Source organism: Chiloscyllium plagiosum, unplaced genomic scaffold, assembly GCF_037043375.1.
Source record: "Chiloscyllium plagiosum isolate Xiang-an unplaced genomic scaffold, Cpla_swu_hap1 HiC_scaffold_46, whole genome shotgun sequence".
Taxonomy (NCBI): domain Eukaryota; kingdom Metazoa; phylum Chordata; class Chondrichthyes; order Orectolobiformes; family Hemiscylliidae; genus Chiloscyllium; species Chiloscyllium plagiosum.
Genome location: NW_028270184.1, coordinates 16,874,305 through 16,896,056, shown reverse-complemented (window position 1 = coordinate 16,896,056; position 21,752 = coordinate 16,874,305). Strand labels below are relative to the sequence as shown.

At 43.0% G+C, this 21,752-nt stretch overlaps 1 protein-coding gene and 1 long non-coding RNA gene across 6 annotated transcripts in view; both read left to right on the top strand.

Annotated features, from left to right (window-relative positions):
• Positions 1-3,087, top strand: part of LOC122543963 (uncharacterized) — a 43,738-nt gene extending 40,651 nt beyond the window's left edge. For all 5 annotated transcript variants that reach the window (XR_015754620.1, XR_015754619.1, XR_006310213.2 and 2 more), the window contains one exon: positions 1,980-3,087. This is a non-coding gene — a long non-coding RNA (uncharacterized LOC122543963). The remainder of the gene's footprint in view (positions 1-1,979) is intronic.
• A 3,871-nt stretch (positions 3,088-6,958) lies between these two features.
• LOC122543959 (uncharacterized) lies at positions 6,959-20,542 on the top strand. Its single transcript, XM_043682953.2, has 3 exons — positions 6,959-7,311; positions 8,335-8,407; positions 10,663-20,542. The coding sequence occupies exon 3, from the start codon at positions 10,777-10,779 to the stop codon at positions 11,644-11,646; it is 870 nt and encodes a 289-aa protein (XP_043538888.1). The 5' UTR covers positions 6,959-7,311; positions 8,335-8,407; positions 10,663-10,776; the 3' UTR covers positions 11,647-20,542.
• Positions 20,543-21,752: the final 1,210 nt, after the last annotated feature.

Sequence of the window (21,752 nt, the reverse complement as noted above, 5' to 3'; positions counted from 1 at the left end):
TTTCACAAACTTGATTGGGTTTTTTGAAGAAGTAACAAAGAGGATTGATGAGGGCAGAGCAGTAGATGTGAACTATTTGGACTTCAGTAAGGCATTCGACAAGATTCCAATGGGAGACTGATTAGCAAGGTTAGATCTCACAGAATGCAGGGAGAACTAGCCATTTGGATACAGAACTGACTCAAAGGTAGAAGACAAGAGGGTGGGAGTGGAGGGTTGTTTTTCAGACTGGAGGCCTGTGACCAGTGGAGTGCCACAAGGATCGGTGCTGGATCCTCTACTTTTTGTCATTTACATAAATGATTTGGATGCGAGCATAAGAGGTACAGTTAGTAAGTTTGCAGATAACACCAAAATTGGAGGTGTAGTGGACAACAAAGAGGGTTATCTCAGATTACAACAGGACCTGGACCAGGTGGGCCAATGGGCTGAGAAGTGGAGTTTAATTCAGATAAATGTGTGGTGCTGCATTTTGGGATAAGTCCTGCATCTTAGCAGGACTTATACACTTATAATGGTAAGGTCCTAGGGAGTGTTGCTGAACAAAGAGACCTTGGAGTGCAGGTTCATAGCTTCTTGAAAGTGGAGTCGCAGGTAGATAGGATAGTGAAGAAGTCGTTTGGTATGCTTTCCTTTATTGGTCAGAGTATTGAGTACAGGGGTTGTGAGGTCATGTTGCGGCTGTACCGGACATTGGTTAGGCTACCATTGGAATATTGTGTGCAATTCTGCTCTCCTTCCTATTGGAAAGATGTTGTGAAACTTGAAAGGGTTCAGGAAAGATTTACAAGGATGTTGCCAGGGTTGGAGGATTTGAACTATGGGGAGAGGCTGAACAGACTGGGGCTGTTTTCCCTGGAGCGTCGGAGACTGAGGGGTGACCTTATATAGGTTTACAAAATTATGAGAGGCATGGATAGGGTAAATAGACAAAGTCTTTCCCCTGGGGTCAGGGAGTCCAGAACTAGAGGGCATAGGTTTAGGGTGAGAGGGGAAAGATATAAAAGAGACCAAAGGTGCAACTTTTTCATGCAGAGGATGGTACGTGTATGGAATGAGCTGCCAGAGGATGTGGTGGAGGCTGGTACAATTGCAACATTTAAGAGGCATTTGGATGGGTATATGAATAGGAAGGGTTTGGAGGGATATGGGCCGGGTGCTGGCAGGTAGGACTAGATTGGGTTGGGATATCTGGTCGGCATGGACCGGTTGGACAGAAGGGTCTGTTTCCATAGTGTACATCTCTGTGACTCTATGACTCTGTATCAGGGGGATCAAGTTTAAGAGCCACGAGGTTTTGCTGCAGCTCTACAAGTCCCTGGTGAGACCACACTTGGAATATTGTGTCCAGTTCTGGTTGCCTGACCATAGGAAAGATACAGAGGCTTTGGAGTGGGTGCAAAGAAGGTTTATCAGGATGCTGCCTCGACTGGGGGGCTTGCCTTATGAAGAGAGGTTGACTAAGCTCGGACTTTTCTGTCTGGAGAGAAGGAGGAAGAGAGGTGACCTGATCGAGGTATACAAGATAATGAGAGGCATGGATAGAGTCAGTAGTCAGAGACATTTCCCCAGGGCAGGATTGACTGGCACGAGGGGTCATAGTTTTAAGATATTAGGAGAAAGGTATAGAGGGCAACTTTATGCAGAGAGTTGTGAATGCATGGAATGCGTTGTCAGCAGTGGTGGTGGAAGCAGAGTCATTAAGGTCATTTAAGCGACTGCTGGACATGTACATGGATAGCAGAGAGTTGAGGGGTGTGTAGGTTAAGTTATTTTATTTTACATTAGGATTAATCCTCGGCACAACATTGTGGGCCAAAGGGCCTGTTCTGCTGCACTTTTCTATGTCTATGTTCTAATGATAATCTAGCAGTTACCCAAAGAGTCATCTCCACAAGTGACCAGATTAATTTCTGTCAGTTCCACAACCTGCATGTTCTTTTGGTTTCTCCTAATATATTTCTTTTCTGTTTTTAAAGGTGTTTTGCAAATGAACGATTTCAAATTAAACCACATCTGGATCTGACAGTCATTCTGTTTGCAATGATCTCATTATCTCAGGATTTTGAACACTGAAGGAAAAAGCACTGTTCACACCGGGGAGAAACACATACTGTGTGTATGGAAAGGTCTGTGAAGATTCATCTGAAATGCCCAAACTCCAGCGCAGTCACACTGGGGAGAGATGATGGAAATGTAGGGATTGTGAGAAGGGATTTCTTTACCCATCCCAGCTGGAAATGTACCAACCTAGTCACACTGAGGAGAAGCTGTTCATCTAATCTGATTGTGGGATGGGATTGACTCAGTCATCCAACTTGCAGATACACCAGTGCCGTTACACTGTGGAGAAGCCATTCACTTGATCTGTGTGTGGGAAAGATTTCATTCAGTCATCCAACCTACAGATACACCAGAGAGTTCACACTGCAGAGAGACTGTTCAATTGCTGTCAGTGTGGGTTGGAATTCACTCGCCCATCCAGCCTGCAGATACACCAACGCAGTCACTCTGTGGAAAGACCATTCACTTGCTCCGTGTGTGGAAAGGGATCCACTCAGTCAACCAACCTGCTGATTCACCAGTGAATTCTCACTGGAGAGAGACTGTTCACCTGCTCCCAATGTTGGAGAGGGTTTAACCAATCATTCCACCTGCGCAGAAACCAGGGAGTTCACACTGAAAAAAAAAATCCTCTCAGTCAACTCAACTGCTGACAAATCAGTGTCTTCATTCTGGAGAGAGACTGTTCCTTTCCCACTCTACCATCCAAACTGTTAACGCAGCACTGAAATGACACTGGGTGGATCGCGTTCACCTGCTCTGTTTGTGTAAAAGGATTTGTGTTTGCAAACACATCAGGAAATTTACAAAGAACTGCAGGTGAAGGGTTTTGCTTGTACTTACACCAAGCAATGTGCCTTGATCATTGGGCTGTTTGTATTGACATTATTAAACTCTACTCTATTAAAGATACTAATATTGTAGGTAAAATGTTGATACAATGTGTATCTGCTTAATAGGTTTCAAAAATGATCACAACGTTGCTGTGATATATATACACTAGGTGAAGACTGTTCACCTGCATATTGTTTGTGAAGTGATTTTGTGGTTCGTCAGGACTGGTTAGACAGCAATGAGTTCCCTGGTAACTGTCAGCATTGGGTTTTGAAACTGTTGTTTTCAAGGACAAGAATGGGTCTGCAATTAAAGTTCTGAATTTGGTGATTTTAATAAGGCCAGATATGATTTGGCCAGAGTGCACAGGGAGCAGATACTTTCAGGTAAATGTGCAAAAGAGAACTGAACTTTGGAGATAAGGAGAACTATAAGGGGAATGAATTGATGCTGCCAAGTAAAATAAAGAAGAACGCTCAGTTGTTTACAGGTACATTTATGGTTAAATGATTACAGGGGAAAGATAAGGCCCATTAATGACCACAGCAGTAATCTGTGTGTAGAACCAGAGGATACAAGCATGGTTCTAAATTAATACTTTGTGTCAACATTCACTCGTGAGAGAGATGAATCAGGAAGAAGGTCTGTGACGGAATGTAAAGAAATTAGCAAAGAGAGAGAGAGAGGAAGTATTGAGTAGTCTGGCAGGCTTAAATGCAGATCAATATCCCAGGGTCAAGTGAAATAAATCCTACATTGTTGGATCGAAATAGCAGGAGGTCTTGCAAAAATATTCAATTCCCCTCTGATCACAGGAAAGGTGCTTGAGCACTGAAGGACAGTCAAAGTAGAACTTTAATTCGAGAAGGCAGCAAGGGATAAACCAAGGAACTGCAAGTCTGTCAGTCTCACCTCGGTGATGGGGAGACTATTGGAAGTAATTCTGATGGACAGATTTATTTGGAGAGGCAGGGATTAATCAAAAACAATCAGGATGCATTTTGTCAAGGGGAGTTCATGCCTAACCAACTTGGTTCAATGTTTTGATGAGGTGTCCAGTTGGGTCAATGAGTGCAATATTTCTGATGTAGTCTGTTTGGACATCAGCACGGCTTTTGATAAAGAGAGACTGATAGCAAAGTTAAGTGCCCATGGGGTCCACAGAAATTTGGCAAATTGGATCCACAATCAGCTGAATGGCAAGAAAGGTTTTTTTTTCCTGACTGGCTGCCTGTGTCCATTGGGGTCCCACAGTGTTCAGTGTTGCACTCTTGCTGTTTATGGTTTATATAAATGATTTCGACATGAATGAAAGAAGGTTAATCAGTTAGTTTGCAGATGAGATAAAAAAAAACACAGTTGGGAAATAGTGAGCAGGACAGCCTTAGTTTACAGGAGGGTAAAGACAGGCTGGTCAGATGAGCTGATCAATGGTAAATGTAACTCAATCTGTATTAGTGACATATTTGGATGGGACAACTGGTCATTACATTCAGCTGTTATCCAAAATATTAGTCCTACTAAGTCTCCTCTGAACCCTTTCCAAAGCTTCCACATCCTTCCTATAATGTGGTGAGCAGAACTGTATGCAATACTCCAAATGTGGGCACACCAGAGTCTTGTACAGCTGCAGCACGATCTCATGATTCCAAAACCCAATCCCTCTACCAATAACAGCTAACACACCATATGCCTTCCTAATAACCCTATCAATTTGGGTGACAAATTTCAAGGATCTATGTACCTGGACACTGAAATCTCTCTGATCATCTACACGATCAAGATTCTTACCATTAGCCCAGTACTCTGCATTCCTGTTACTCCTTCCAAAGTGAATCACCTCACACTTTTCCACATTAAACTTCATTTGACATCTCTCAGTCCAGCTCTGCAGCTTATCTATGTCCCTCTGTAATCTACAACATTCTTCATCACTATTCATCTCTACTAAACTTAGTATCATCCACAAATTTACTAACCCCTATGCCTTTGTCCAGGTCATTTATATAAATAACAAACAACAGTGGACCCAGAACAGATCCTTACGGTACCTCAATAGTAACTGAACTCCATGATGAATATTTCCCATCAACCCCCATCTTCTGTCTCTTTTCAGCTAGCCAATCTCTGATCCAAACCACTAAATTATTCTCAATCTCATGCCTCCATATTTTGTGGAATAGCCACCATGGGGAACCTTATCTAACGCCTTATTGAAATCTATGCATCCCTGAATTGTCAATAGGGATTTTAGCTGCAAGACAATTTCATCACATGTTGCTCGCTCCACAGTTAGGCTTCACACTGCATATTCTATGACTGTGTATACCCATGACTGCGTCGCCAAATAACAGACTAATGCCATTTACAAGTTCGGTGATACACCACCATAGTCGGTCGAATCTCAGATGGCGACGAAACAGACAACAGACAGGAGGTGGAAGACCTGGAAAAATGGTGCACTGAGAACAACCTAGCTCTCAATGCTGGCAAAACCAAGGAACTCATTATTGACTTTCAGCAGGATGTTACACATTTACAGCACAGAGGTGGAACGAGTGGAGAGTGCCAAGCTCCTGGGAATGGTCATCAACAACAGGTTTTCTTGGACTCTTCATGTGGATGCAGTGATTACAAAGGCCCAGCAATGTCTTCTTCAGGCAGCTGAGAAAATTTCACATGACAGCGAATACCTTTGCCAACTTTTATAGGTGCGCCATTGAGAGCATTCTGTCTGGATGTATCACTACCTGGTATGGCAACAGTATCATTGAAGATTGGAGACAATTACAAAGAGTGGTGAACTTGGCCCGGACAAACACAAAGGCCAACCTCCCAGCTATAGAATCGATCTACCAGGCCTTCTGTCAAGGAAAGGCCGCCAGCATTCTCAAAGATCCATCCCACCCTGGCAATGTTTTTCTACAACCTCTACCATCAGGGAGAAGGTACAGAAGCATGAACACACACACCAGCCAGTTTTGAAACAGTTTCTACCCTACTGTTGTTCAATACTGAATGGACTCACAAACTCTGAGCATTCATCTTTACGTGTTTTTGTTTTTGCTGCTGTTTACCTATTATTTACTTAACTGTGCTATTTAACTGTGATCTGCCTCTATTGCTCACAAAACAAAGCTTTTCACTGTGCCACAGTACATGTGACAATAAATTCAATTCAATTCAACAATAGCTCCTAATGCACAGTGCTGCAAGTTATGAAGAAAGAAAGTGGAATTTTGGATTTAATAGCTAATTAATTTACAGATCCTTAAATCTTGACCATATCTGATAGAAATCCTACAATCGTGAACATGAGGAAAGAGGCCATCTTTTTAGCCAGGCAAATAAATGTGTGAAGTTGAGGGAATAAATAATGACAATAAGATTAGATTACATTACAGTGTGGAAACAGGCCCTTCGGCCCAACAAGTCCACACCGACCCGCCGAAGCGAAACCCACCCATACCCCTACATTTACCCCTTACCTAACACTACGGGCAATTTAGTATGGCCAATTCACCTGGCCCTGCACATCTTTGGACTGTGGGAGGAAACCGGAGCACCCGGAGGAAACCCACGCAGACACAGGGAGAACGTGCAAACACCACACAGTCAGTGACCTGAGGCGGGAATTGAACCCGGGTCTCTGGCGCTGTGAGGCAGCAGTGCTAACCACTGTGCCACCGTGCCGCCCAATAAGTTAAAGAGACATACTTGAACCAACATTCCTAGATTATGCTCCCTTCCTAGATTCACTTCCTTCAGTTGCTGCAAGTTAACACTTTCTCCCCGTCTATCCCTCCCAGAATGAGAAAAGGAATGGAAAGGGGGAGACATTACTTTCCTCCTAGATGTTGCACAGTCTCTCCCTCCCAGGATGAGAAAAGCAGTGGAAAGGGGGAGACATTGCTTGACTCTCGGATGTTCTTCAGAGGACAAAGGCTCACTCTGAAATATGACATCTGCTTTCGTGAGCTCACAATATAGGGTGGGGCTTGCCTGGCGCAGCCAATAAGAATCGCTGAGTTCGGCGGTGACGTCTACGGGCTCCAGAGCGTGAGCACAGCAGTCCCACCCCCGACCATTTACCCCCGATAGTAGCCAAGGTTTCCAGGCAACCGGCTGGGGGCTGGGACAACAGCGAGAAGCTTCAGGGTGCCGCCCTTCGCCCTTCCCCCACTCCCGCTCCCAAAAGAGACAGATTGAGCCCTGCTGCTCGTGGCAGCTGCACTGCGCCTGCTCCGGACGGCGGGGCCCGCGCAGAGCCTGTTGTCTGGGGACGGGAGAACGGTTTTGAAAAACCTCTTCCTTTCGTTTTTCTGCGGGTTATGTAACAGCACAGGGTTGGTAAGTTTTCTCTAGAAAGTCGAACCGGACCAAGTGCTGAAAGAGTGAATTGATGAGTAGAAGGTGAATATGACCAGCGTTTGACTGTTTTGTCTGTTTCAGGTTTGTCTGTTCTGTCTTTGAGGAAAGATATGGAGCATGTGGAAATAGAGAGGGAAGACCATGGAGGAATTTGAAAACAAGGGTGGGAATTTTTAAAATTCAGGTAGGGCTGAACAGGGGGCTTTAGATGGTTTTTATATGTTTGTTGATGGGATGTGCTGCCTGGCTCAACATTTATTGTCCAGCTCAGCTGCTCTGGAGAAAGTGCTGCCATGGACCATGTCTGTAATCTTTGACTGCCCAGTACAGAGGGTAGACAGGCAGGAGGCTGGGACAAACACAAACAAACCAAGCAGAATCAGGAGGTGGAGAAATCAATGTTTCGTGTATAACCCTTCTTCAGGACTGGAGGTGGGTGTAAGGGATGCTGCAGATAAGAGGGCAATGAGGAAGGGTTTTGGGTGGGGAAAAGGGCAGAATAGTGAGGTGGTGATAGGTGAACACAGGTAGAGGGTACAGCCTATTTGGTTGATGGGAGGAATGAACCTGGTTGGGAGCTGGAAGGAAGGGTTGGAGGAATGGAAAGGACTGGGTATGGGCTGGGAAGGGAGTTGGGGAATGGGAAGGGAGGTTATTTGAAATTGGAGAACTCAGTGTTAAGTCCTCCAGGCTGGAGGCTGCCCTGGCAGAAGATGCGGTGTTCCTCCAATTTGCAGTCTGATTCACTGTGGCAGTGGAGGAGGCTGAGGGTGGTCATGTCGGGAAGGGAATGGGAAGGGGAATTAAAATGGTCGGTAACTGGGAGGTCAGGTCGGCCCCTGTGGACCTGGCTAAGATGCTCGGCGAAACGTGCCCTGAGTTTAAGTTTGGTCTCACCAATGTGGAGAAGACCACTTCGGGAGCACTGGATACAGTAAATAGAGTACAGAGGGGACTAGGCAAGTCAGAGGATCATCTTTTGGATCTGCAATCTGTCAGTTTAACATGGGTGAAATTATGTTTGACAAATCATCATGTTTGACAATTTGAAGTTTTTTTTTGAAGGTGTAACTAGTGGAGCCAATGGATGGGGTCGTTCGGATTTTCGGAAAGCTTTTGATAAAGTCTCACTTAAAAGGTTTGTCTGCAAAATGAAAGTATACAGGATTACTGAGAATATACTGGTGTGGATTGAGAATTAGTTAGCAGACAGGAAACAGGAAATAAATTAATCTTTTTTGGAGTATATGGTTTTAACAAGTAGGGCACTCAGTGATCCCGTTGGACCCCAGCTATTCAAAAATACATCAACGGTTTGGATGAGGGAATCCAATGTGATATTTCCAAGTTTTTTGACACAAAACCAGGGGGATTGTGAGTGAAGACAGGGTGATTTAGATAATTTGAATGATTAAGAAATGCATGGCAGATGCAGGATCAATGTGAGTTATTCACTGTGGAAAATTCAGAATGGCAGAGTATAATTTAAATGTTGTAGATGATAGGTTTGGGAATGTTTCTGTAGAAAAGGCCCTGGATATGTCTGTACACTAGCCATTCAAAGCAAGCATGTAGGTGCAGCAAGCAAGGAAGAAAGCAAATGGAACTTTGTCCTTCATTGCAAGAGGGTTTGAGTACAGGGTCAAGGAGGTCTTACCGCAGCTGTGCAGGGTTTGAAAGCCCATATCTGGAGTCTGAGTCCTTCCCGAGAAACATTATTCATGCTGTGGGCAAACAGCAATTTCTTGTATTGATAAATGAGGGACAAAAGTTATCACTGTCCATGAATCAGGAGGGACCTCCAGCCGCTCTGTCCTTGCTTTAAATCACAGTTTGAGATGATGTCACTTGTTGACAACTTCTTAAAGATTTGTCCACAGTAGGAAGTGGGTGATGTTCCCTCATTCCTGCTTCATTCCCCGTTGCAGACATGATGGAATCCTGTGCTTTTGGCATACCCATTGCAGGGTTCACCCACCAAAGAAAGGAATGATGTGGATATAGTAATCTAAGAGTAGTAATGTGAAATATTAGACAAAATAATCATCATGGCAGAGGATATTTCAGCAAAGCTGAAATCATTAAAAGTGGTTAGTCACCAAGGCCAGATGGATAGCTCCCTAGGATGTTGAAGGAGGCCAGGAAGGAAATAGAAGATGCTGTGAGGAATATTTTCCAATCTTCCCTCAACACAAGTGAAGTGCAGGAAGGTTGGTGGGATGCAAATGCAATTTCATTGTGTAAAAAGGAAACAATGAAAATGCTCAACAAGTCGAGGCCACTCAGTCTTATTTTGGTGGTGGATAAATTGTAAGAATCAATCCTGAGAGAGCAGATAAACTGCTGGTTAGAAATGCATGGACCAGTCCAGGATAGTCAGTATTGCTTTATGAAGGGAAGGTCATACTTTAACAAATTTGATTGAATTCTTTGAGGAATGTGGGTAGTGTAGTGGACATTGCCTACTGAGGCATTTGGCAAGGTCCCACATGGCAGACTGGCCCAAAGTAAAAACCCATGGGATACAGGGTAATGTGTCAAATTGGATCCTCTGTTTACAGGGGATCAGACATCTTTCCAGTTGCAAGCTGCAGCAAGAGTCTCTAATATTGAAAGCAGTGAAATTGTTTCAGAGCTGAGCATTTTTGATGACTCAGGTGCAAGTTTGAGCATTTCGTGCTGTGTTCTGTTGTCTGTAAGAAATTGTATGTGACTCCTTTTCTCTGGTTCTGAATCCATGTCCATTATTGCTGTATTTCCTCTCTGCCCTCCCAGATCTGCTCTCTACCATTGTCCAACTGCCTTTGTCTCTAATAGTGGTTGTATTTTCCCTCAGTTTTGTGTTTTACTGTTACACCTACTAATTGTGTATAAATTAGTTTTCCAACGCTGCCTATATTCCCTGTCTGTCAGTCCGTCTGTTGCTGATTTGTCAATATTACCTTCCGAGAGAATCGGTAATAATCAGAAATTGTTTTTACTGTACTACTGTTGACTTCTGCTTTGCAAATTACGAACCTCACCCAGTTCACATTTCATAACATCGCAGAACCAGGGACCCAGGTTCGATTCCGGCTTTGGGCAACTGTCTGTGTGGAGTTTGCACATTTTCCCCGTGTCTGCATGGGTTTCCTCCGGGTGCTCCGGTTTCCTCCCACAGTCCCACAGTCCAAAGATATGCAGGTCAGGTGAATTGGCCATTCTAAATTACCCATAGTGTTAGGTGCATCAGTCAGAGGGAAATGGGTCTGGGTGGGTTACTCTTCGGAGGGTCGGTGTGGACTGGTTGGGCCGAAGGGCCTGTTTCCACACTAGGGAATCTAATCTAATCTAAATCTAATCATAACTTGTGTTTTTGATTTTGTGGTTTCTGTCTCCCTTCCTTTTGTTCAGTCTAAATCAGTTTCACATGGTTGTTAAGAAGAGGAGGCTATGAAGTCAATAAACTGAACACAAACATTACATCAGGATCTGAGAGAGTTGCCAACGTATCACTGAGTTTTGAACATGGAAGAAGAAAGCACTGTTTCCAGCGAGGAGAGGCCGTACACGGATTCTATGTGTGGGCAAGACTCCAACCAATTAGCTGGCCTGACAGAACATAAACATGCTCATACTGATGAGAAACCGTGGAAATGTGGGGACTGTGGGAGAGAATTCTTTCATCCATCCAAACTGAAAATTCACCTGCGTAGCCACACCGGGGAGAGGCCATTCACCTGTTCCGAGTGTGGGGAGGGATTCACTCAATCATCCACTCTACTGATTCACCAGCGAGTTCACACTGGAGAGAAACCATTCATCTGCCCTGAATGTGGCAAAGGATTTACTCAATCATCCACCTTGCTGAGACACCAGAGAGTTCACACTGGCAAGAGGCCATTCACCTGCACAGAGTGTGGGAAGAGATTTATCAATTCATCAAACCTGGTGACACACCAGCGAGTTCACACTGATGAGAGACCATTTAAATGCCCAATCTGCGGCAAGTGCTATAAAAGTTCTGGGGAGCTGATGCTCCATCAACGTGTTCATACGGACGAGAGACCTTTCAGGTGCTCTGACTGTGGGGCCGCGTTTAGCCGATCATCTTACTTGACTGTACACCATCGAGTTCACACTAGGGAGAAGCCATTCACCTGCACTGACTGTGGGAAGGGGTTCTCTCAGTCATCCCACCTGTTGGTACACCAGCGTGTTCACACTGGGGAGAAACCCTTTACCTGCTCTGCCTGTGGGAAAGGTTTCAGTCAGTCATCCCACCTGCTGAGGCACCAGCACATTCACACTGGGGAGAAGCCATTCACCTGCTCCAGCTGTGGGAAGGGATTCACACAGGTACCACACCTGCTGAGTCACCAGAGAGTTCACAACTAACTTCAGTGATTGGATTTTACTATTAACCACATCCAGGAGAGAGCCATGTTCACTGTGGTCTGTTTCTGATGTTAGTTTTACTCAGTTATAGAGTTAATGTTGACAAACATCATATAAACCAGCTTTGTGTAAAACACAGTACCTGCCACCTCCTTACTGTCTTTAACACAGATGTCTCTGTTTTGAATTACTCTCTCTCCCCTTCATCCTTACCTTGAGCAAGAAGTGCAAGGAGCTTTGTTGTTGCTGAGATGGAGACAATCTGTGCAGCTGCCTCTGCCCAGACTGAGAAAAGTGCTATGGAAATCTGAGTGATCTGATTTCCCACCAATGTATTTACACTCACACAGCAAAGACCATGCAGGTGCTTTCACTGCAGGGCTGGCTTCAGACAATCACGACCTCACTGTTAGCCAGTCATTTCACACTGTGGGGAGGCTGATCACTTGCTGTGAGAGTGGGAAGACTTACTCAGATACCCCACCTTCTGAGACACCAGTGAGTTCACTAGTAACTGCAGCAATTGGATTTGCTGTTATTCAAATGCTGGGACCATCCATTTCTCATTCCATCTATTTCTACTGATATTAATAAATTCTAGAACAGTTTTGTATGTGAACATTCAGAATAAAGTTCACATGAATTAGCTTTACGTTACACCCAGTGTCTTGAGCCTGTTTAGTGTCACCAACACAAGTCAGTGCCTTTTGAAGGGACTCTCCCCTCTTTCCTCTAATGAAAAGTGTGAGGGGTTCAAGAAGCTTAGACCCCACCAAGATTGAGACAATCTGATCAGCTGCCTCTGCTGCTTCCCTCCCTTCCACTAGCTGACTGGGTCAAACTGTCTGTCAGGTTTTGCCTTCCTGACCCCTGACTCCAAAGCTGTTTCCAGTTTCTCTCCTATCAGAGCTTCTCTTGGCCATGAGACCCACCTTTGTTCCAATGGCCTATTCTCACTAAGGATGTTCACTAATATTGTTAACAGTTCACTCCCTTAAACCTTCCTATTCACCAGTCCTTTTAAAAAAGCTTTGATTGCACGGTGCTTGCAAAGACTTGAGTGATCCTTGCTCCCTCCTACTTCTCATCTACACACTGCCACTGGTCAACATTATCCAGAAGCAGTGTGTTAGTTTTCATGTGGTCTTGGACAACCACAGCTCTACCTCCCCACCAGCCCTGTTCATTCCTCCACTGTTATTGCATTATCCCACACCATGTATTGGATGAGCAGAAGTCTCCTCCAAGTAAATGTTTGGAAGACCAATCCATTGTCTTCAGTTACCATTACATATTCCTTTCTCAAACTCCTGAATTTATCCCTCTTCCCTGACACTGAGGCTGAACCACACTGTTCATCACCTCAGTCACAGATTTAACCCCAAGGTGAATTTCCAAAGACAAAATTACACTGTCACTCATACCAGATACTTAAATCTCCATAACATAGCCTTCTCTACCCCAGCCCAGCTCATTTGCTACTGAAACCCATCTCTGTGCCTGTGTTATCTTCAGACTTGATGATTCCAATGCATTCCTGACCAGTTTCCCACATTTGCCACATCCCAGTTTGGAAATCGGAGATCTCCCAAAACTCTGTTTTGCAACTCCTGTTCCACGTTCCCTGTAATCTGTGTGTGTGTGTGTAGTCACTCCAAGTTTAGCTACTGTGACTGAGGTATTAACTTCCAGTTTCAGAAGTCATGACTGTGCAACGTCCCTGGCTGCCTGCACAGCCATTTGGAGGGAATGCCCGTCCCATTCACCCAATACCCTCCTTGATAGTGTTGCTGCTCATTTCGTTTTCTACACTGACCTCCGATCTGTACGCAGCAGCAATGCTTGATCCCGGGACTGTGGAGTTTCAATGGATCATTTTATCTGTCCTTGCAGTGAATCTTGATCTGACACATTCTAGCTCCTCCTTCGGCTGAAATCAAAATGTTAAAAAATTTGTACAATTTCATTGCTCCACTCCCAGTCTCTTCCTCCCCCCCGCCCCCATCTTAACTAGTTTCAACTCTTCATAGCTTGTGTGCAGAAAAAGACTGAAATCAGTGAGATAATAGTTTTGTTTCGTAGTCATGGGAGCTTTGAAAAATGTAGAAGAATAAGTGAGTTATCACTCATTTTCAAATAATTTAAAATAACCTTTCTCCAGTTTGAATATGCCGATTGTGGAAGAAATCCTTTGCAGTTTCAAAGTTTGCGCATTTGAAGGTAGGAAAATTGAGTAAATCCTTTTGTGTTCTCAATGTCAGAACTGTCTGTTTCCGAATTTATTTGTCTGTGCTGCTCTGTCAGTAAATGAGATGACCAAATGAATTATTTTCCATAATTAACTGATCAATATCCTCTCCCTGGTTCCACCCATAAAAAATAATAAGAACATAAGTAGATGCAAGATTTGAGATATTACATTTTACAAAAAGATTACTAAGCAAAGTGATTTTAAAAACTAATAAATCAAGATGGTTGGGAAGATGATGTGTTGAGACTTGGGATTTATGACTATTTGGAAAAGCATAGTGTGATTAAAGGCAGTCAGCATGGCTTTGTGAGGGGCAGGTCATGCCTCACAAATCATATTGAGTTCTTTGAGGAGGTGATGAGACAGGTCAACAATGGTCGAGCTGTGGATGTGGTGCATATGGACTTCAGCAAGGCATTTGATAAGGTTCCCCATGTTAGGTTCATTCATAAAGTCAGGAGGTATGGGATACAGGGAGATTTGGCTATCTGGATTCAGAATTTGTTGGCTGACGGAAAGCAGAGTGTGTTTGTAGATGAAAAGTATTCTGCCTGGAGGTGAGTGGTGTCCCACAGGCTCTGTTCTTGGACCTCTGCTCTATGTAGTTTTTTATAAATGACTTGGTTGAGGGGTGGGTTAGTAAATTAGCAAAGGTTGGAGATGCCATTGACAGTATCAAGGGGTATTGCAGGCTGCAGCGCAACATAGACAGAATGCAGAACTGGTCTGAGAAATGGCAGACGGAGTTCAACTTGGATAAATGCGAGGTGATGGATTTTGGAAGATCAAACTTGAATGCTGAATATAGGGTTAAAGCCAGGATTCTTGGTAGTGTGGAGGAACCGAGGGATCTTGGTGTTCAAGTGCATAGATCCCTCAAAGTTGCCACCCAAGTGGATCGCGTTATTAAGAAAACATATGGATTTTGGCTTTCATTAACAGGGGGATTGAATTGAAGAGCCACGAGATTTGCTGCAGCTCTACAAGACTCTGGTAAGATCACACTTGGAATATTGTGTCCAGCTCTGGTCGCCCAATTAGGAAAGATACAGAGGCTTTGGAGAGGGTGAAAAGAAGGTTTACCAGGATGGTGCCTAGACTGGAGGGCTTGTCTTACACACAGAAGTTGACTAAGCTCAGACTTTTTTCGCTGAAGAGAAGGAGGAAGAGAGGTGACCTGATTGAGGTATACAAGGTAATGAGAGGCATGGATAGAGTCAATAGCCAGAGACTTTTCCCCAAGGCAGGATTGACTTGGGGGCATAGTTTTTAAGATGTTAGGAGGAAGGTATAGAGGAGAAATCAGAGGACGGTTCTTTACGCAGAGAGTTGTGAATTCATGGAATGCGTTGCCAGTGATGGTGGTGGAAGCAGACTCATTCCGGACATTTAAGCGATTGCTGGACATGCACATGGACAGCAGTGATTTGCGGGGTACGTAGGTTAGGTTACTTTATTTTAGATTAGGAATAATCCACAGCACAACATCGTGGGCTGAAGGGCCTGTTCTGTGCCAAACCTTTCTATGTTCCACATCAGGGAGAAAATTACATGGACAGTTTGTTCCAAGTGACAGTCACAGCTCCTCGGGTATGCTATTCTTATTTGGTCCACAGTCAACGATATAAGTGTGTGACTGTACATGAGGCAGGTTTGGGGATTTTTTAATGTTTACAAGTATAGCATTTTAATCTAAATTCAAGTATGATTGTATAAAGGCAAAACCTGATAAAGCAAATTGAAAAATTGTGTTGATTGATTGCAGAGGTATAGTAGTGTCATTGGCCGAGGGGTGACCTTATAGAGGTTTATAAAATCATGAAGGGCATGGATAGGGTAAATAGATGGGATGGGAGAGTCCAGAACTAGAGAACATAGTGTTAAGGTGAGAGGGGAAAGGTACAAAAGGGACCTAAGGGGCAACTTTTTCATGCAGATGGTGGTGCGTATATGGAATGAGCTGTCAGAGGAAGTAGTGGGGTCCGGTACAATTACAACATTTAAAAGGCATCTGGATGGGTATATGAATACGAAAGGTTTAGAGGGATATGAGCCAAGTCCTGTCAAATGGGACTAGATTAGGTTAGGATATCTGGTTGGCATGGACAGGTTGGACAAAAGGACTGGTGTTATGAAGATGTAAGAGCTGCTGTACCTTGAGTTGAGAAGCTAGCAAGGACTTAGAGAAGCACACAGAGTATTGGAAAATATAAAATGTAACATTTGGTCGAACAGCCAGCGTTATCTATGTTGCTATAAGATAAAAACCAATCAGTTTAAATTATGCCCCAAGGTACCAAACTCCAATCAAGTTTGAACTTAGTATTATGACAATATTAAAACCAATGAAGCGCTCTGATGTTTTGAGTTTTAAACCAGAAAAAAATTGAACAGTTGAAAGAGAACTGCCAAAAGATCAACCGATATAGGCTGTTTGTATGAGCTCTGATCTAATCAGAGCACACAAAATCCCTGATTTCACTGTCTGTTGAATCAGGTTAACAGAAAATTCAGCCAAGTTCTGTACTAAACAAGCACTTTGTATATTACCATTAAGAGACTCCAGTATAGTTCTCATGTAAGTTTTCTCATTATCCCCAGGCAGAGATGATGTTTGAATCCCTGGTGTGCAGGAATGAGAATCCTTTCAATATCTCAGATTAGTGAATGTCACCGAGAACATCAGAGACAATGTTCCAAGGGAAAGGTGAAGTCGTCCTACAAGCTGCTCATGTGCAGCTTTCAGTTTCCAAAACCCAAGTTCTGTTTCAGGACTCTGTTCTCTGTGAGAATTACTGCTTTAAAAAAAAGCTGTGAATGGCCCTCGAGCCATCATCTGAAGCTGCACATTTCAGATGCGTAGTCTGTTACTTATTACACTGCAGACTCTTCCCATAGCCAACATCTACATGTTGTGGTGTTAACGGACATCACTGCTTTACTTCAATGGTCCTCACTTTGAGAAGTGATGAATTTCATCGGTAGACAAGACATATTTGTCCTCAGGAAACTGCTTCAGTATCAACTCTACCTCTGCTGGAATGTTCCATTATTTTATTTAGTCACTCTGTTATTTTATGACCCTCTCCAGTGAAATATACTTTCAAGCTTTGAGTCATGGTCTCTTCAATTCGATTCTTGGGGATCTAATAATTCCCAACTCCACTCTCCTGCCTTTTCCCATAACCCTTGAATTCCTTACTGATCAAAAATATGTCTGTCGTATCCTTTTATATACTTAACGTGCCAGTCTCAACAGTTCTCTGCTGTGAAGAATTCCACAGATTCACAAACCTCAGAAAGAGGAAGTTCCTCATCTCTGTTTTTATGTGGGATCCTTGTTCTGAGATTCTCCCCTCTGGTCTAAGACTGTCCCAGAAACAAGGAGAAAGTGAGGACTGCAGATGCTGGACAGCAGAGCTGAAAATGTGTTGCTGGAAAAGCGCAACAGGTCAGGCAACATCCAAGGAACAGGAGAATCCTGAGGAAGGGCTTATGCCCAAAACGTCGATTCTCCTGTTCCTTGGATGCTGCCTGACCTGCTGCGCTGTCCCAGAAACAACCTTTGCACCTCCAGGCTGTCACGCTCCGTAAGAATCTTGTGTGTTTCAATAAAAAGCAGGGTTTATGTCATCCTGCAGCCAGTATTTTGGAGCAGCTAAATACTCGGGAGCAGATGAACATTTGATTTGTTCCTGGCCCAGCATGATGCTTTCATCTCTGATGTAAAACCCACAATGATTCAGGCAGAGCTGTTCTATTTTTCCTGTTGTTACTGTGAAAAAAGTCCTAGTCAGTTAACAGTTCTACAAGAACAACAAATTCCCCTTCTCTATGCCAGAGTCAAGCTCAGGTCATCACAGTGAGAGCTCCAAAGCCTAACCACTGGACCAGCAGAGAACATAACATTAATTAGCCCTTCAAAGCCATGGGAAATGAAGTTAAATGAGTTATAGAGATGTACAGCACTGAAACAGATCCTTTGGTCCAACTCATCCATGCTGACCAGAGTTGGGACTGGAAAAGAAATGAAGAAATGAAAGATGTGTCTGGAGCAGGTGCACAGCTGACAAAAGAAACAAATTGAAACAAGAAAAGGTATGAAAACAAAGTAGGATGGTGAGTTCACAGTCTGTATGTGTTGGTCTCAATAGCAAATCCAGAAAGCTGTATTCTTGAAGCTTATGTTTAGCATCACTGGAAGAGTGTAATGAGCTAAGGACAGAAATGGCAGCATCAGAGCGAGATGGAGAATTAGAAAAGTGGAACCTACTGCCCCAACAGATCAGGGATACTGAAAACCAATTAAACATTTTAAAACTGCAATGTTAGATTTTTGTTAAGAGTTTCAAGGGATCTGGAAAAAGTGTTAGTTCTGATGGAATTGAATGGTTGAGGGGGTTTAATGGCCCCCTGTTACTGATGGACATTCCAATGAAAGGAAACTAAGTAAGACTGATACAGGTATCCCCTGCTTTTCGAAAGTTCACTTTACACCACTTCGCTTTTATGAAGGACCAACATTAGTATCTGTTTTTACTAACTGGAAGAAATCTGAAGAGGATTTTCCCTTGTACAAAAATAATATTTCTGATATAAATTAATGCTTTACACCATTTCGGCTTATGAAAGATTTCATTGGAATGCTCTACTTTCAAGTAGCAGGGGAAGCCTGTAACGGGAAACATCTAATGGAAATGTTTGTATCCTTGTCTATGAAATTTTAAATACAACTGTATTTGATAGCCTCGCCATTGCCTGAGCTAGTGGGACCCTGCAGGGGAGAAAATAAAATATCATCAAACACCACTAAGTTGGCCGAGATAATGAATTTCAGTAGAACTTGACCATCCTCTGACTAGTTACATTTTATTTTGACTGAAGTAAGCTAATAAGGTGAATTTTGAGCCTAACATTTAGTTAAAGAAGACACCCTGAAAATAATTAAATGTGTTAATTAGTCTCCAATCAGACACAGATCATTAAAGAGTGAGCCCTGCAAATTTGGCCCATGACAGTGAAGGAACAACAATGCATTTCTAAGTCTGAATTGTGTGGCTTGGAGGGGAAATTTTGGACACTGGGATTCCCAAACATCTGGTGTGCTTGTCTTTCTAGGTGATCGAGTCATGGTTTTGGAATGTGTGTTTAAGGAGCCCTGGTCAGTTGCTGTGCTGTATCTGGTTTACTGCTGCTACTGGAAAGCAGGAGGCAAGTTACACACTGCTGATCTGCAAACCCACAAATTAGGACAAGTAGGCCATTCAGCCTCTTGAGCCTGTACTGATATTCAATGAGAATGTGGCTGTTCCAATATACTCCCAATAACCTTTGGTTCCATTAGCTCACAGAAATCTCTAATCTCTGCAGCTGACAATTTTAAGGTGACCTGAGATTACTTCTGCTTCACAGAGATGACTGATTAACATGGAACGATCAATGACATGGTTAAGATTGTACGTGGCCAGGATTTGAATCACACTGGGTTTCACATGCAGAAACCTGTGATTACAGATATCTTTAACTTGCTCTCTAAGTGCAATTTGACCCTAGAATGGTCTCGCATTGCTCACCGATGAAACTTGTGTCCTCGGACAGGAAAACCCACTTACCCTGCGCACTCAAGGTGTGATAGGAGCTGTTTCTCAGTTGTAGTTTGAGTCACAGTTCAACCCTTTAATCTCAGTGATCCCCCAAACCTTCATTTATTTTTTTTGCTTGCAAACTCTGTCCAGCCTATCGGTTCTGAGCTTCCACATATTCCCACTAAGCTGTTTTGATCTGCTCCAAAGTGAAGTGGTGAACTGTACTCTAAGTGAATCAGGGATGTGCCATGAGGTGATGGGAGGCTGGTGCATTTCCAATGTCGACCTCCTAGGATGAAAGATGCAGGAATTCACTGCCCATGGAGAATGTCCTGAAATGTTGGGGAATGCTGCTGAGATGGAGACCTGGAAGATCAAGCGAGGATGACTGAGTACCTGCTCAGACTTGTATGTTGGAAATTGTCAGCGCTACATTTCTCTCTGCTACATGGAAGAATATCAAACTACAAATAAATCAACGGAGAATAGATAATAATGAGATGTAATTGCATGCAAATAAGACTTACTACTTACCATCAAGATTCTTGTCTCTCTGTTAAAACCATGGTTAGAAAATTTGACTTTTCATTCCTTGACTTGAGAACCTCATTTTTGTAATCTCACCATATTTTCCAAAATAACCCATTATTGCCTACACTGTGCAGGGGCTGGGAAGATTCTACTCCATGTGTTAACACAAAACTGGTTTATTTGATGTCTGCTAAGGGACACACGTAATGTCTGATCACTAAAAGTGTCAGAAAGGTTGGGTTTGGTTTTTAGTGATTCCCAGGAGCATTACCAAAACGTTTGCTGGATAACAAGATTAAGAGATACGTTGTGGAAGGTATGGGAATTGGGACTTGTCCATAGGAGTAACTGAAGTATGAAGACATTACACGATGACTCCGGATTTTTTTTTCATTGTATCCTGGAGAAATCAAGGACCTGACACATTGTTTCAAATTACATTGTATATTTTGATCTGGTGGAGTAATTAAATTCCAGTCCAGTTATGGTTTTAACAATAGCAACATAAATAAACCTAGAACTGTCAGAATGAACTCAGTTGTAATTAAAAGCAACAACAACACAATCCACAACACAATCTCCTAGTGAACTCACTGGTGTGACTGTAAGTGGTATGACTGAATGAGTTTCTTCCTATTCTTGAAGCAAATGAACATCCTTTCCCAAGTGTGACTTTGCTGGTGTTTCAGCAGACTGCTTGTCCTTTTAAAGGTCTTCTACATTCAGAATATTTGCAAGGTCTGTTATCCACGTTGTTATGGACCACGCCAGACCCCCATAAAATATTTCAAGAAGGTAACCGAGACCCTAACTTTTTCATCTTTTAAAGGCAGGTGTGAAGTGAGTCTTTCAGGTCTGATGCAGCTCGTCTAACCATTCGGCTTTTAAGCAAAACAAAATTTATCTAAACACCGTAGTTAAAACACAAACAAAAGAAAGTGGATTTTCGAATAACTTAACTATTGGAAAACTTAACCAATACTTGACACAATAACTTTATGGATTAACTGTCTCAGCACAGTAACATCCCATAAACACACCCCTTGGGGGAAAAGGTGGATTCAAACACAGATTCTTACAGGCAGGTGGGGAAAAAAACCCAAAGAGAGATTTCAGAGAAAGTCGGTCAAGAATCATTTACTGAAGCTTGCAACCTTTCTGGACTCAAACATTTTGTGACTGCTACAGCTAAAAACATAGCCTGAACTGCCAGAACTGGCCACTCCCATTCCATTGTACGACTTCCTTTTTAAAATAAAAAACCAAAAAGCCTCCCCTAATTGTTGACTTCGGTAGTTTCTCATAGCCATTTCAACATCTCTACTTTCACAACCTCTCTTCAAAAAAACCCAGAACAAAATAATCTTTTGAAACTGGCAGCATTGTCACACTACACCACCTCCCCCCCCCCCCCTTAAAAAATATCAATATACAAAAACGGTTTCATTTAAAACCCCTTAGTCTTACTGTATTAGTACACGACAACACACACGCATCTCCAAATGTCTTCATCTGGGTCATGACAACACATTGGCAATTTTATTTTCTTTTCCTGCCACATGTACAATTTTCAAATTGAATGGCCGTAATAAGCTCCATCTAAACAGTCTGGAATTATTGTCATTAAATTTCTCCCAAAACTTTAATGGGTTACGATCAGTATATACGATTGTCTCGACGCTTCACTGGCAATATAGATATTGAAATGTTGTAACGCCAACACCAATCTCAAGGTTACT

Excerpts from the sequence above, each read along its gene's own strand:
- LOC122543959 (XM_043682953.2), top strand. The coding sequence starts at position 10,777 with ATGGAAGAAGAAAGCACTGTTTCCAGCGAGGAGAGGCCGTACACGGAT.